Source organism: Sturnus vulgaris, chromosome Z, assembly GCF_052056855.1.
Source record: "Sturnus vulgaris isolate bStuVul1 chromosome Z, bStuVul1.hap1, whole genome shotgun sequence".
In the NCBI taxonomy this organism is placed as follows: Eukaryota; Metazoa; Chordata; class Aves; order Passeriformes; family Sturnidae; genus Sturnus; species Sturnus vulgaris.
Window position 1 is genome coordinate 65034423 of NC_142283.1, and position 15907 is coordinate 65050329.

Below are 15907 nucleotides of genomic sequence, written 5' to 3' on the forward strand. Positions count from 1 at the left end.
TGAAAGCAAAACGAGTGAGAGTCTTTTAAGTCAGTAATATAATTTAATAGGAAAAAAAAAGAGAAAAAATATAATACATGTAATAACACAAAAGAAAAACTACTGACAGTTAGAATACAGCCTGACACCCTGTCAGTCAGGGTGTTGGTAGCAGTCCGTATAAATGGTGGCTGCAGTGCTCCTGTAGAAGGTGCAGTTTTCCTCGAAGGTCCAGCGATGATGTGGAAAAGGTCCGACTTTCCTCTGGGATCCAGAGGAAAGGGCTACCTTCGTGTTCCAAACTTCAGTTTTTTATCTAGGTAGGAAAGGCTTGGCTCCTCTCCCTGGCTGGAGCATTTCTTAATGGGGTGATGTAATCTTATCAGTCACACAATAGGACTTAATGGTTCATTAAGAGAATATATCTTCTGGAGGAAGGATGGGTTGTGAATAGATAACGATGATCATCCCCTTGATTTTATTAGATGGCACATTAGCAGAGGATATCTCCCACAGAGATAAGAATCACCACCCCTCCCACATTTCAACAGATGGTGATAGAATACACATTTTTGCATTGTACCCCAGGACAATTATTTACTGAATCTCAGGTACTGTATTATTTAACTGGAGGGCGGTCCACAAAGATAACAGTGTAAGGACCAGCTGAATGTCGAGTAAACACTTTTCTGCTTGTTACCTGTATTCCTTTATTTTCTGTCAGTATGTGGGCGCAGCTGAGAGGGGAAACACATTGGCACACAACGAATTCACCCTGTCAGTTAACTCAACCCCCCACATAATAAAGATGCCCAATAGTGTCATTCCCTGTGATGCCTGTATAACTTGTGTCAAAGCTACAATATGCTTATCTTATATATCTTGAGTTATGAGATACCAATATAACCTGAATCATAACTTTGTATACAATGTAATAGCTAGTGTTTGGTTAACTAGTTGCTTAATGCTTAAATAAACGGCAACTCGGCAGGTGAATAGTTTCCAAAATAGGCAAGTATAGCTATATTGGGAAGCAATAGGACGAGCAAATGTAAAGCAAATTAGCCACAAAATGAAGAATTTAGACTGGCTAGATCCGGAAAGACCAAGGAACACTATAAATGTGCGTGCTCTGAAAACAAAGTTGGAAAGTTCAAATGCGAGGAAGACCTTGAGACTTCATTGAAGAAGACCCCCAAGACCACCTAAATTGGGGAAGCACAAGCACAGTAGAGAAGAACAATTTATAACCATGAGAAGCGTTGTGTAAATCTGGTGCATATATGATGATGTTATAATGACGTGGCAATATTAAGCAATACTTAATATAAAAATAAACCACAGCGCTTGAAAAGGTTAGGTGAATTAGATGGAGAAATACCCCTCATCTCCAGAGCTGCAATAAACAAATTTATTTGGCTCTATAGACACTGGTCTATGGGGTTTTTTTCTAGCCATCAGGCATTACCCATTTCAAACTGGCACACGCTGACTTGGTCACGGCTCGAGGGGAAAAAAAATTAGATGCACTAGCATAAGTGAAGGAAAACAGAGTGTGGAATAATAATAACAGCTGGGTTTGTTTGACTGATTGTTTATTTAGTTTTCTAACAGGTCTATAATCCAGCTGTATGCTCCTGAACAGGTCGGCACCAAGGGCAGAAAACAGTCATAGTGTTGTAAAATATTTCATTTTCTTCATTTGTACCTTTGCACAGAAGTGGTGTTAAAAGACCTCATAGACACCTAGAGCTGCCTTAGGGAGCTCTCGCCTTTCAGGGCAGGGGGGACCCGGACGCCGGGAGGCGCTTCAAGTCCTGCCTGCCATCAGGTGTTGAGGGAGAGCGAGCAAACCGTGTCCACGCTGCTATTACAGAAAATGCCTACAAGAGCACCAAGGGGGAATAAGGGACAGCTCATCCTCCTCCAACCCCGCGGGGGATTTCAGCTGGGCTTGCCGTAGCAGCCGGTGGGACCCTCTGCCGATGCGAGGGTACCCTAACCCGGTGCCCGGATCTGTGCATTCAAGATGCCATGGGCGTTTTTTTTTCTCCTACACAAGACACCCCACCCCGTCCCCCATCCTCCGTGGCTTTCAGGCAGCCCCTATCCCGATAACGACATGTAACAAACACCATTATAAAAGCCAGCCCAGCACCCAAGCTGAGGTTCGCGCTACCCGGCAGGGCCCCGCGGGGCTGAGCGCGGCAGCGAGGCGCTGGAGGGACGAGCGGTCGTGGTGGCGGGGCCTCCAGCGCCTCTCCTCGAGTTTCCCTCCGGGACAGCCCCTCGGCCCGCCCAGGCTCCGCGGGCGCGGGGAAGGGCTCCGCGGGCGCGGGAGCCGGCGGCGCGGCCCGGGGCGGCGGCGGGAGGTTTCGGCGCCCAGGAGGAGGGAAGGCAGGCGGGCGGGCAGCCCCCGCCATGGCCGCGGGACCCGCACCCCTGATCGCGGGGCGGCGCCGAGCGGGACGCGGGGCGGAGGGCGCCCGCCGGCACCGGAGCTGGAGCCGAAGCCGGGGCCGCGGAGCCAGCATGGAGCAGGGCGGCCGCCGCCGAGCCTTCGGCAGCATCTGCCCCAACACGGTCCAGGGCCCGCACGCCCGCCTAGCCAAGAAGCCGGCACGGCACGGCGGAGGCACAGCGTGGACGCCCCCGGCCGCTCTGAGCCCCCGAGCTCCCCCGCCCCGTCCGCTCCGCAGCGGCGCCTCGCCGGCCCCCGCAGCGCCCGCCCTCGGTGAGTCAGCCTGCGGTGGACAGCCTTAACCCGCCAGGCGTGTACCCTTCCCTGTTCCTCCTCCTGCGCCCCTCTGATGTCCTCCACAGCGCTCCCCAGCCCTGCACCTCCACGCGGTGACACCCCCACCTTTCTCCCCACCGTGTTCCCCTGGCCATGACCCCTCTTCATGACCCCCACTCTACCCCCCCGGTGCCTTCGCAGCCTATTTCCCAGCCCTGCATTCCCTGACCATGCACATCGAAGTTGTCCCCCAGGCGTGCTCCTCATTTTGCCATGCCCCCCTGGCTATGTCCACCCCTGCCCGCGCTACTCACCTCTGTCTCTGACTGTCCCCAGTGCTCAGCACCATCAACTGGCAGGATTTGACAGCCTCTGCCCCCATCCTTCCCACCACCCCAGCTGGCCCTGTGACCCTGCAGCAGGTAAACCTACTGTTCAGAGCAGCCTAGGCTGAGCTTGGCACCTGGAGGGGTAGCTCTCTCAAGAAGATGGGTGCTGGCAGCTCCTCTAGCCTCAGGTTTCCCACCTGCAAAATGGGCACAGCAAAGGACAGAATCTTGTCCCATGTGTCATATGGGTTAGTGGCAAATAGGAAGGGGATACTGCCGGGGGTGCTGGAATTGCGATACAGTGCTGAGCACAGGCAGCAGGCACTATTGGAACAGTATTGGCAGTGGTGTGGGCAGGTCTGAGCTCTGGGCCCTGCTCACTGGATCATTTACTTCACCCCTAACAGGGTCCTTGCTTCCAGGATGGGCCGGAGTTTGATTTCCAGGAATTCAGAGATACTGTCGGTGATTTTATATCTGGCAAGTAGATGTTTTTCCTTACTTGAGCCAAACGTACCAGTGTATTCACATCTGCAGTCATGCTCCTTTTGGTCTCCTTGTATTTTTGCTTTGCTTTTGGTATTTTGGATGCCCACTCACTGCATATTTGTCCCACCAGGGACAGTCTCTGAGGTAGTGCATTCCTGCTCACCCCTTTAGGGACCTGAGCTGTCACTGAGCTTTCTCCTACGGGAGACAAATTAAATCCAAACAGATTTAAGGTGCACAGCACTCACAGTAGAGTAAAAGCATTTCAGGATGTCCCAGAGGGATGTTTAGAACGAGAATGCGGGTTCTGGTGTTAGGGAGAACAGTCACGAGTACCTCCACTTAATGCTTGTGGCTACTCCTTCCAGATGTATCCACCTTAATGCAAACGCCACTGGACTGTACTGACTATGATTTCTCACTTGGTGAGGATGCCGCCTTTGTTCCCTGCACCCCACAGCTTCAGAGTAGTGTGCTGGTGCAGGTGCCCCCACAACACCTGTCTTCCCCTGAGCCGTGCTGGAGAGACCTGGCAGACCAGCACCAGAAAGCACTGGGAGATGCCCTGGAAGCGAACAGCCAGGTAGGGACCCCAGAGCCCTCCCCAGCCTGCGCTGGGTTTGTTCTGTTGCATCCTGGCGAGGCAATGGCAAGGCCCTGGTGTAAAGCATCCCCTGGACAGCGGGGCTGTCTCACCCACCCCCTTCCCCATTTGACCTTCACAGCTGCAGGAGACCCTCACACAGAGGCAGGAAGAGCTGGAGACGCTGCGGGAGAGCAATGTGCAGCTGAAGGAGCTGGCAAGTCAGGCCAGGAAGCTGGCCGCTGTCCTTGACGTGAGTGCTGCGCACACTCTGGCCCGGCCAGCTGGTCCCTAGGGGACAGTGTGATGTCGGGGGCAGAGGGGAATAGGGTGCAGGGTGAGGCAGCATGGGGTGGGACAGGACCTGGGTGGGGGGAGATGCGGGATGGGATTGTGAAGTGTGGGGTTGTGGGAGTTGTGTGGCGCAGGGCAGGGTGGCGTGGGGTGGACGGGGTGGGACAGGGCAAAGGATTGGTGCGGTGTGGCGTAAAGCAGTGCGGGGTGGAGCAGGGCAGTAGGGGGTCAGCATGGTACGGCTCGGGGCAGGGCAGTGAGATGTGGGAGGGGGCCGTGCGGTGTGGGATGGAGCAGTGGGGCACAGTGTGGTGCGGAACAGGACGAGACCGTGCGGTGCAGATAGCGAAACTCGAGCTCCCTCTCGCCGGTAGACGCTGATGCTCCCGCAAAGTACCGACGGGACAGCCCTTCCTCCTCCTCCTCCTCCTCCTCTTCATCCTTTACCTCCTCCTCCCGCCGCTGCTGCCGCCGCCGCTGCCCCGGCCGGGACCGGGCTGGAGGATGCGGAGGGCGTGGACGCCATGCTGCGGGATGTGTCGGAGAAGTGCCGCGCCGCACTGCGAAGCCTGGGGGGCAGCGCGGGGGACAGCTCGGGGGGCAGCCCCGGGGGCAGCCCGGGACACAGCCCGGGAGGCAGCCCCACAGCCAAGCGCCGGCGGCCGGGCCCGCTCCTGCACGGCGCCTTCCGCGGGCTGCGCACAGGCCGCGCCGCGCCGCGCCCGCTCGGCGGGGAGCTGGAGGGGGGCGGCAGCCTGCGGGCCGCGCTGGGCGAGGCGGGATCCATCCGCACCCTGGCCTTCCCGCAGGGAAACGCCTTCACTCTCCGCACCGCCGCCGGCGGGCACCGCTTCCGATGGGTGCCGCGCTGAGACCCCCGCGGCTCCGGACACCCGTGTCCCGGGCAGGGCGGAGCGGGGCCTCAGCAGCGCACCCTGCCCGACGGCACGCTCCCCGGTTGCTCGTGGAGTATTCGCACTTTGCCCCCTGCTGCCGGAGGAGAGACGGGACGAGCGCGGCAGAGGTCGCCGTGCCCCAAGAAGGTCCAGCGCCGCGGGCGCGGCCGCCGCCGGCTTCGTACGCGGGGCGGCCGTGGCTCCTGGGCCGGCAGGTTCCCATCAGTACCTCCCTAATGAGTGTAATGAAAATAGAAACTAAAGGAAGATCTGGCCGGTTTTATCCAGCGGTTTTTGGTCAGCGGAGCAGAGTAGCGTGGCTGACAGGACAGTGGCTGGAGTTGGCCAGTATGAAAACACAGTGATCGTCCCAGGTGGTTAAACAGGATGCAGCTGCTCCATGGAGTTTTACACCCACAATGTTTACAAAATGCACTTGTATCGTTCATGTGTGCAACTGTATATGTATATTTGTACTTGCTATGATGATTAAATAATACTTAAATTGTCATTTTATTTGTACAGATTTAATGCAAACTTCATTTTGCATCAAGTACGCATACTTTCATTAGAACAGAGATAGCAGAAAGCATCTCTGATAGAATAGAGATAGAAAGTTTTAGAATAAAACATGCTGCTTTTAACATCCAGTGGTACTAACCTATGTAACCTATGTAAAGAGAATTATGAAGAGTAGCGTTTAACTGTTCTGAATGGATAAATTTCATTTCACCTGCTAGTTTTGAAAGCTGAGCCGCTAATAACACTCCTGAAACAGTACCTGATGTTTTTGTATTTCTGTGGCACAGAAGTGACACGCTGCTCTACCCAGGGGAGGAATTTTTCACCTGTGAAATTATTCTTTTTTCAGCATTCAGCTTTTCCAGTATCCTTGCATGGGTCCATGTACATTAACAACAGTCCAACTGTGACAGCCTTGTATGATAGTTAAGCCGACAGCACATCATCACCTCAGAGGATTTCCTAGGGGAATTGAAACCCTGCACATAATGTTGTGCTTTTGGCAAGCAGAGATGTATTCGGAAGGAGAATGGTTGTTGTTGCCAGCACAACATGTAGTTGCATGGCTGCTAGGAGACTGCAAAAGTGGTCATCGAGTATCTGAGTATTCATGTCTGCAGCACTGACATTTTTCTAGCAGGAATGGTGCTGAGGCCCTTTCTGGGATGCTATGGGCTCAACCTTGGGATGACTTCAGACAAATTTACATTTCTACAGCAGACTTTAGGCACTTTGGCCAAAATCATGTATGAAAGCTCTGGTTTGACAGTAGACAGAAGAGACAAAACCTTCCTGTCTGCACTGAATTCAGCATAGAATATATTGATAACAAAAGATAGCTTCTCTATATATATACAGTTCCTCTCTGTGTGTTTTGTGAAATTAAAATGTACAAAATGTACAATTTGAGTATGCACAAGTGTGTACAATTATGTAATATTCATAAGAATATTAATTCTTCAGAAATGAAGCAACACACTGAAAGTGTACACTTCTTGTAGGATGCAACAGTGAAATACTACCTTGCTGGACTTTGACTACTACTGTGACTGCTACTTCAGTCTTTTCAGAATTACAAATATGTTTTTACCCACTTTTTCAGTGAACCTTCTATGGTATTTCCTCTGATTACTGTTACTCATAGTTTTCTATGGTAAAAGGATCTTTAATTAATTTTGAGATATAATCTAAAAGTAGCAGAAAATGATCATAGATGTACTTTAAAATCTATTTAATTTGAAGACCTATTAATTGGAAAGGCTGAATATTGGCTAATGAAAACAAAATGTTTCTCAGTGAGACTCACAGGAGCATTATCAGACATAAAGATACACACTGATAAAAAGTGTTTGTTATGCAACATGGTCACAGTGTTAGGCTATAAATATATTTCTAGCAGTACACTATATACATCTCCTTTAAGCCATAAAAGTGTATTTTGAATTGATACTTCTCCATTTACTTCCATCAGGAGCTGCATAAAAAATGGGCAAAATTCTTGCACAGATTAAAACAGCCCAATTAATGTTTTAGACAATAGTAAATTAAAAGGATTCCTGTCAAACAGGAATTGATAGGATTACAGGGAACAAAACCTGGTCCCTTGATGCCCATGTTCATTGGCTGTTTCATCAGAAGTTGACCCTGGAGAAGCTGAAAATCTACCTCTAGGAAGCCTCACATCCAATTTTTATTTTATTTTGTGCTTTTAAATTTTGTGCTTTTGCTTATTGTCTGGGAGAGGTCCTGTGCAGAGCCCCTGGTCTTGCAGGTGTAGTGAACTGAAGAACATGCTGGTTTGTGGTTTGTGCTCACTGTGATTTTCTCTCTGATGCTGCATTGTCCATGCAATGGGTGAAGGGAGCTGAAGACCTCATCACAAAAAAAGTAGATGAAATAACATTTAATGAGCTTTTTACCTGCTCATGTTAAGCAAGCTTTCTCCACCTTTCCCTTTCCTGCTGGTGCCAGGCCATGGGATGCGTGGCTGTGGAAGTGTGACAGTGCAGAATTGCAGACAACTGGAACATTTTGAGGTGAAAGAGAAAACTATCTTTTAATTTGAGGGTGCCAGGGTAAGGATTTACTGATTGCATGTTGAAGACAAGCACACCAATTTCATATGTACTTTGACTGGGAGCATAGGTCTTTTTCTTGTTTAAAATCCTTAAGTGTTACTTAAAACAAAACCCCAGATCTCAAGGGACAGCTTGATTAAAACTGCATACTAGAAAGACAACTAACTTCTAGTAAGTAGGTGCATATTAAGTCAGTAATTTTAAGGATAGAAAGAGCAGAAGGGACCTGGATGGAGTTATTTAGAAAGGCATAAGGTTTTTGTTATAGCTATAATTTGTGAAAGCCTTTTTTTATCAGCAATTTTGCTCATCCCTTGATCAAATGACAATATCCAAGACTGAGTGTCAGCATGGCATTTTCCTGCAGAGCTTGTCAGGGTTGTTCAATGGATCATGAAGAGAAAATATTGCCCATTCACAAGTCTGAGCTACTCTCCACATGCCAGTAATAGAAATTCATGCTTTGATGTTCATTATCAAGTTGCACGTAAACACAGGCAAACATTTGGTGTCATTTAGTTGCTCTGGTCACTGTTTTTGAAGCACACAGGTTCATGCAATCCCATTCATATTCCATCACAAGGATGCCACTGATGGTCCTGCCGGTTTGCCACAGATCCTGTGTGGTGGCAGGCAGGCATTGAGGTGGCTGGGCATTTGGTGATCATGTAGACACCAGATTCTAACACAGCTATCACATGGTAGCAGCAGTACTAAACTACTCCTGTTGGCTCTTCAGTGATTGCAGAGAAATTGAATTTCACTGACATTTATTCCCTTGTTTTCCTGAATATTTTTCTAAATTAAAATACCCCAGTGTCTAAATTCAAGGAAAAGGCAAGCATTTTTCAGTCCTTTTTATAGGACAGCATCAGCACTCTTCATCTTTTCTAAACATCAACTTACTTCTGGTCAGCAGCTATTATTTGCATTTTGCATTACACAGCCTTAACAAACAAAAAAAGCTAATGAAGTCAAAAGAGGCTGTAGTTTGCTTTGGCACAACTATTTCATAGCTGCAGGAAAAGCAGTCCTAAAGCCTGCCCTGCACCTAGTACCTATTCAAACTCTCATAGCAAGTGGCTATTTATGTTCAAGATTTACTTTATATCTTAAATAAAATATTATGAAAAATAAATCAGTTAGAGTCGTCAAAGTTTTTCATGTGTGAAGACATTAAAACATTCATTTTTGACAAAATCTCCAGGTTTCTTATGCGGATAATGCAGCTACAGTTAGAACTCACTTGCTAAAATTGGTCAACTTCGATTTTGAGTCTATCCTCTTTTTCACCCAGTAAATTGTTGTTGCAATTTCCTGTGAGGGTTATAGTTTAAATCCAGCTGGAAGTTTAACTTCATGCAATCAGTCCCTGTCTCCTCCAGTCCCTCACCCACCCACTAGTAAGACAGAGAGAAAGACAAAAGGCAGAATTATAGGTTGAGATAACGGTTAACTGGAAACAACGAGATAAGAAAATGAAAAGTGACAGCAACAATACATACTAACAAGGATGTATAAAAGAGGGCGATCACACAAAAAATGCTCACAGAGTCTAACTGAGCATTCTTGGTGTCATGCACCTTTCTGAGACAGGGACAGATACGGCACCCGTGGCCCTTTCCTTCTTGGAAGTGAGAATCCCTTACTTCCCCCCACCTGGCACATAAAAACTTAGGCACATCCCCATGGCTCTGACAGAGAGACCTACATGGCTCTGACGTTTACATACATATGTCTATCCATATAGGTATATATACATATATATATCTATATAGATAAAGATATAAAAATGTACATAAAGAGGTATTATTTCTGTAGTCAATGGCTGTCCCTTCAAGATGTTTGTTGAAAGCAGGAGGGCCTGTGTGGTGTTGGCTGCTTGTGAGCTGCATCAGCTCACAATTTGTGCATCTGGAGAAGTCCATCCTTGTTGCCCATGGTAGTTATGGCATACAGTGGCAGTGTCATTCAACAATCAATATTACACAATTCAGTATTATAGACTGTTCTCACTCAAAAATCAAACCTCCTTGAGGTGCACATCATATTTCTCTGTCCTTCTGCATTACCCACCAAGTGAATCCATGTCTTTGAGCAAAAACAATCCCATGGATGTATTTGCCTTCACTTGAGGCAGGACTAATCCAAAATGCCTTCCCCAAGGGTCATCCAGTGGTTGTTTCCACTGTAAACACATAAAGCTTGCCTGGGTGGATTTCTGGTAGTGCGATGTAACCAATCTGGCACAGTTTGGGATAACCAGGGAGAGAGTGTCCATGGTTAAGTCCACCCTTCGATCATGAGCCCATCTGGATATTGCCCTTTTCCCTGTGACCTGAGGCATCATGGGTACATTGGGACAGAAATAATTTACCCTTGTGTTGCCAGTCCAGATCCACCTGAGACACTTCAACCTTGGCAGTTTGATCCACCTCTTCATTGTTCTGATATTCTTCAGAAGCCGAGCTCTTGGATATTGTGCACCTACATGATGTACTTTACAGCCAACCTCTCCACCCAGGCAGAGGTGCCACACTTCAGCAGCACAGATGGATTTCCTTCTGCACTGACAATTGGTCTTTTTCCATTGGACTAGCCACCACTACAGAGCATTTGCCACCATCAGCAAGTCAGTGTAGATGTAGAGCACTGGCCATTTGTCTCATTCAGTAATATCTAAAGCCAACAGGACAGCTTTCAGCTTTGTAAACTGACTGAATCCACCTTGTCCACTATTGTAGGACTCCATTCAGCACCTTTCCACTTTCAGTCTGTTCCTACAATACATCAGGAGCCATCAGTGAAGAGAGTACATCACTTTTCATTTTCTGGCAGCTCATTGTAGTGTAGGACCTCCTCAGCATGTGCAAACCTTTTCCTCCTTTGGTGACGATAATCCAAAATTTTCACCTTCAGGCCAATTTGTGATGACTTCCAAGACCCCTGGGTGATTGGAGGGGTTTCCTATTTGAGCTCACTGTGAGGTAAATTTATTCCATGTAGCACCAGTGGCATGTTGCATGGAAGGCACTTTCCCTTTGAACATCCAGTCCAGCACTGGCAGTCAGGATGCCAGAAGAAGCTGTGCTTTGATGCCAATCACTTCTGAGGCAGCTCAAGCCCCATCATAAGTTGCAAGGATCCCTTTTACAACTGGGGTGTAGAAGGCCTCAGATCCTTTGTATCCCTGACTCCAGAACTCCAGGGCTTATTTTGAGTCTCCTGGATACTTTTCATCAGGATTCCAGGAAGGATCATTTTGCCTGACTGCAGTGTAGAGCACATTTTTCACATCTTGTCCTGTCCTGATTGACTCAGGGACAACTCCATGAATAATCTCCTGTTTCATTAGTTCAAAGTTTGTTGTTGTTCAGGACCCCACCTGAAATTATTCGTCTTTAATGTCATGTGATGGAGAGGGTTCTTGATCTGAGGGTTTGTGATCTGGAATATGCATTCTGCAAACCCCACAGCAACTAGCAAAGCCTGTGTTTCCTTCTTGCTGGTTGGTGGTGACATAGCTGGTGTTTTATTGAACCTGTCCATTGAAATCTGACAGTGTCCATCTTGCCATTTACTCCTAAAGCCTGAATTTCCCAGGCAAGTCCCTTGACCTACTTGGGTTTATGGCAAAACCAGCCTTCAGTTGATGCTGAATGCCTGAGAAGTTAACTTTTCAGTTTACTTACTGGCTGCAAAGAGCTTTCTCTTGAAAGCAGAATAAACATGCCTACTGTTATACTCTAATGGGCTTCCTCTGTCTGTCACCAGATCTTTGTATTTTTGTAATTCCCTAACTCAGGTGGAACTCAGGTAGAAACAGGTGGAGGTTTTCTAACATATCTCAGTTTGACTTCCAGCAAGTTTTGGCCTTGGGACATTTTGCACCATCTTTCAAGAAGAGAGGTGAAGAGTGCTACAACATCACTACTGAACCCATGGCACACCACTGCTCAGCTTTCTAATAGCCCTAAATTAAGTCTTTTTTCTCTTTTCTTTGCAATTGATTGGTGCCCTAGGGATGGTTGCATAGGTGAAAAGAGGTAGGCACCCAGAACTTCTATATGGTATTCTTCAGAAGTCTAATTAGAGCTATCAAATACACATTCATGTGATTGTAGCAATGGGCAACACATACTTCAGGATATTCCGGGGTGTGTAGTGCAGAGCAAGTACATACCAACAAGACAAAGAGGAAAGGGAGACATGAGGGTAAAATCAATAGCTGAATCCCTCAGCTGGCCCCTTTGTGTGAAAGGCATTATTAATAAAACAGACACAGAGACGCTTATTTTTAAAAATTATATCATTTTACTCTTGTTTGGTCTGATTGTCTCTAGAATAGTTCTGTTTTTGTGTTATGTTCATAGTGTGGTCCTCTCTTTTAAATTTTGCAATCAGATTTGTATCTCCAGGTGAAATTCAGTTTCCTTTGTCTCAGTGAGGGTTTGAGTGGGTTCAGGAATCCAGCAGTTCCAAGGTCTTTGCAGGACTGAAGGCTCACATGTCTCTGAGAGGAGCTAGAATGGGTTTGTATCTCTTGTGACAGCAAGGAATTTTACAAATTGTGGGTTGGCAGAGATGATTTGACCTATACCTATACCCTGAATATCAAGGAAGGGTTTTAGAGGCTTTAGAAGTGGAACAGTCAAAATAGATTAACGTGTCCTACAGAGTAAAGTACAAACTTGGTATCTTCAACCTGAGGTTTGTCAGTGCTGAGGGTACAGCTACTGTGTCATTAAAAAACGGCATGCCTGATTTGCTGAAGTCCTTGTCTCAACAGGGAGGTGAGGGATATTATCTTTGTAAATTTGTAGATTGTAAAGATCTATTTTGATCTGATGATTGTAAATGGATAAATTTCGAAACAATGAAACAGAAAAACAAACCCAAAAGAACATTTTAACTGAAAACTTAGATTATGCATTCAACTATATTTACAATTCAGTTAGACATGATTCCCTAAATACTAGTCTTTGGAAGTGAAACCAGGAACTTATTTCCAAGGCAAATCATATAGAGATGCAACAGAATTTAAGGAACTCATAGCTGTTGAAACTGAATCTGTCAGCGATTACTTGAGTGAAACATGCTTGCATTGAGAGATGACAGTGCTTTTTAAGCTGTATAATTAATTACACTTATCCAGGAAGGAATATTAGAACCCTTGCCCTGAGTCCAAGACAAAATGAGAGGAATCACCTACAGCAGGTGCCTGGGTCCTTGTAGATGGTTGCAATTCATAATTATTCAGAATCGTAATTAGTTTTTGCAATACTTTATTGTACAATAACATGCAGCAGTTTGGTCCTAGTAATGTAGAAATAACTACTGTGCTATCACTAGAAGCTGCTAGGGAAGCTTTGGAATGAACCATGTTCAAGTCAAATGCTATTTTGATAGTTTTTAATCCAGACTTTCGGGATTCCAGGATGAAATACTGTTTATACATACAGTCTAAACAGCAATTGACAGCTGGCAATGAACCCAAAGATTCTTTTGTCCAGTTGGACTTTATCCAAAGCTAAATAAAACGTAGTTTTACATTGTATGCACTCTCTAATGCCGGCACAGGATCCCAGCAGGTTGGAAGCTTTGACTTAGACTGTAGCAGTGGCATGCTGAAATGGATTTGTAGTGTGCACAAAAAAAGAGAAAACATGTTGAAGAGCGAAACTCAGCAGAAGGGCCTGGAATGGATGACTTAGGACAGCTTTTGACTGTTAATGGAAAAGCAAACCTAGGGAATTACTGTAGTATGGTGGTGAAGATATAGATTATTGTTTTATGAAAGCCGAAGGTCACATTAAAACTGAAAATCCTGGGAGTCAGCTGTGTGTTACATGAAAATTAATATAATTTATCAAAACACACTTATTCCTTGGTGTCCTTGTTTACTTGGCTTTTTTTGTTTCCACCTCTCTCTTTTTAAACCAATAAAACCAGAAAGTAACAGGTGACACAAATTCCTCCTTGAGCTAAATAGAGCCTTGATCTACTCTCGTATGCTTGTCAACTAGGCTTGTCATTATTGCTAATTTAGAGTTGGAAATAAAAGAGATTTAGATACATGTGAAAGTGTGGCACAAATCATTAAATCAGAAAAATTTGTATATAGACAATATTGAATCTTTTATATATACAGTCTATGCACATAATGCATTCTTGATGTGACAGAATGCAGAGCACAAGTAATAGTTATATTTTTTTTCTTTGTTCTCTCACTTGTTTGCATAGGATATGCAATTTTCCTTAATGTTTAAGTGTTTGGGTTCATCTGAGGAGTAATAGTGGATAGTGATTTCAAGAGCTCACTCCCTTCATGTTCACAACAACTTTTACTGTGCTGGCAAAGATAAATGCAATGAGGGATTTCTAATGAGCAGAGTACTGGATTGAGATGTTAATTGTTAGTTTTAATGTAAGCCCCAGCAAAGAAGCAGGAACTATTTCCTCCTCTTGTCCTCTTAATTACCTCTCCTTTGTACAGCTAAAATGAAGTTTTGAGCTCATTGTACAGCTAAAAGGAAGCTTTGAGTTCATTGCCAGAATATTCCAGTTACCTGGTCAACAATATTTCATTCTGGAGTCCAAACAACAGCTGCTCACTGCAGTGTGAAATGATGTGATGAGAACAGCCACCTGAATTGAGTCCCTACTTCGTTCCTGATTCCTTCCTTCCCCTTGCTTGCTTTGCTTTCTGCTGCAGGTAGAAATACTTGAGGGTCAAACCCCCCTTCAATAAATGAGAACCAATGCCAGCCACTTAGAAAGGACAGTGTTTTGTCTGTACTGCTGCTTCTCTAACCCACTTAGAAGCACTTAAGCACTGAGCAGGCAACAAGATTGGGATCTTTCTGGTATACTGGCTGAAAACAGAACAATGAAAAAATACAGGAAGAAAAAATAAAATGTTTCCATATCTCAGGATCTCTGATCAGTAAGCATATAACAAAGCTGGGACATAATTTTCCCTCTGGCCGGAAGATGGAGGTCTTGGCTTCTAGAAATCTCTATTGATTACAACTGCAAAATGGAAACAAATTTTCACCTCTGTATGTTAAACGAATTTTTTCCACCTATTTCAAAACTCAAATCTGTGGTAAATCTTGTTCAGAACCTTCACACTGTCAAAATTGTAATCCTTCTCTTAACACAATTTTTTACACCTTTCATGGTTTATCCTGGGTGTCACAGGCAGTGACTACTTCATCTCGGGATTAGTATCTAGTGTACCCTTGATATCTAAGTACCTGTGCTCCTTAGCTAGCAAGGTTTCTCAAAGTAGGCCTTTATTTAAGCAGAAGTTTCCTAAAAATTTACCTAAAGACCTGGTTTTGTTCACCTCTCTCTTCTCTGACATTGAGACAATATGACATCTATTGATTTTAAGGCAATGTTCTATGACCAGCTCTTGAGATCTTCATACTTGCCAGAACCTGGTGTAAGTTACCATCACATCTTGTGAGCAATCATTTGGCAAGGAGCACCCAAACTTCCATAACCTGAAATGCTTGGGTCCTAAAAGTACTAGTGGTCATAGTCCAGCAGCCCGGATGTGATGAATCCAACTTTTCCTAAAATGTATTGTTTCAGTCAGAGTTTAATTCTCTGATAATGTTACGAGTCTTGCTGCTGATGTCCAAACCTGACCTTGTAACTACAAACTTGTATTTTATCTGGATAAATTCTGACATATGATAATGACGGGAATTTTATAGTAAAAGACCTTAGGGATAATGGATGAGAAAAAATGATGTTACTATATTATTGATAACCCTAATACCAGCTTTCAAAGAAGAACCAGGCACAACATATCAGCACCATCTGCTGCCAGCGAGGACAAACTACATGTTTTTTTATATATCGGCTTGGAAATATTGTTACAGCGAGCTACAAAATTTCAGCCACGTTAGTACTTAAGTGAAATAACTAAGCAATTGGCTGTATAGGCCCATTGTTGGCTGCTAGGGAGTCCGTGGAGATCCAATGCT

General features: G+C 45.6%; 1 protein-coding gene across 1 annotated transcript; it reads left to right on the top strand.

The window, feature by feature from the left end:
* Positions 1 to 2511: 2511 nt before the first annotated feature.
* Positions 2512 to 5283, top strand: MCIDAS (multiciliate differentiation and DNA synthesis associated cell cycle protein). Its single transcript, XM_088156613.1, has 6 exons — positions 2512 to 2713; positions 3053 to 3138; positions 3453 to 3525; positions 3903 to 4117; positions 4260 to 4370; positions 4786 to 5283. The coding sequence occupies exons 1-6, from the start codon at positions 2512 to 2514 to the stop codon at positions 5281 to 5283; spliced, it is 1185 nt and encodes a 394-aa protein (XP_088012739.1).
* Positions 5284 to 15907: the final 10624 nt, after the last annotated feature.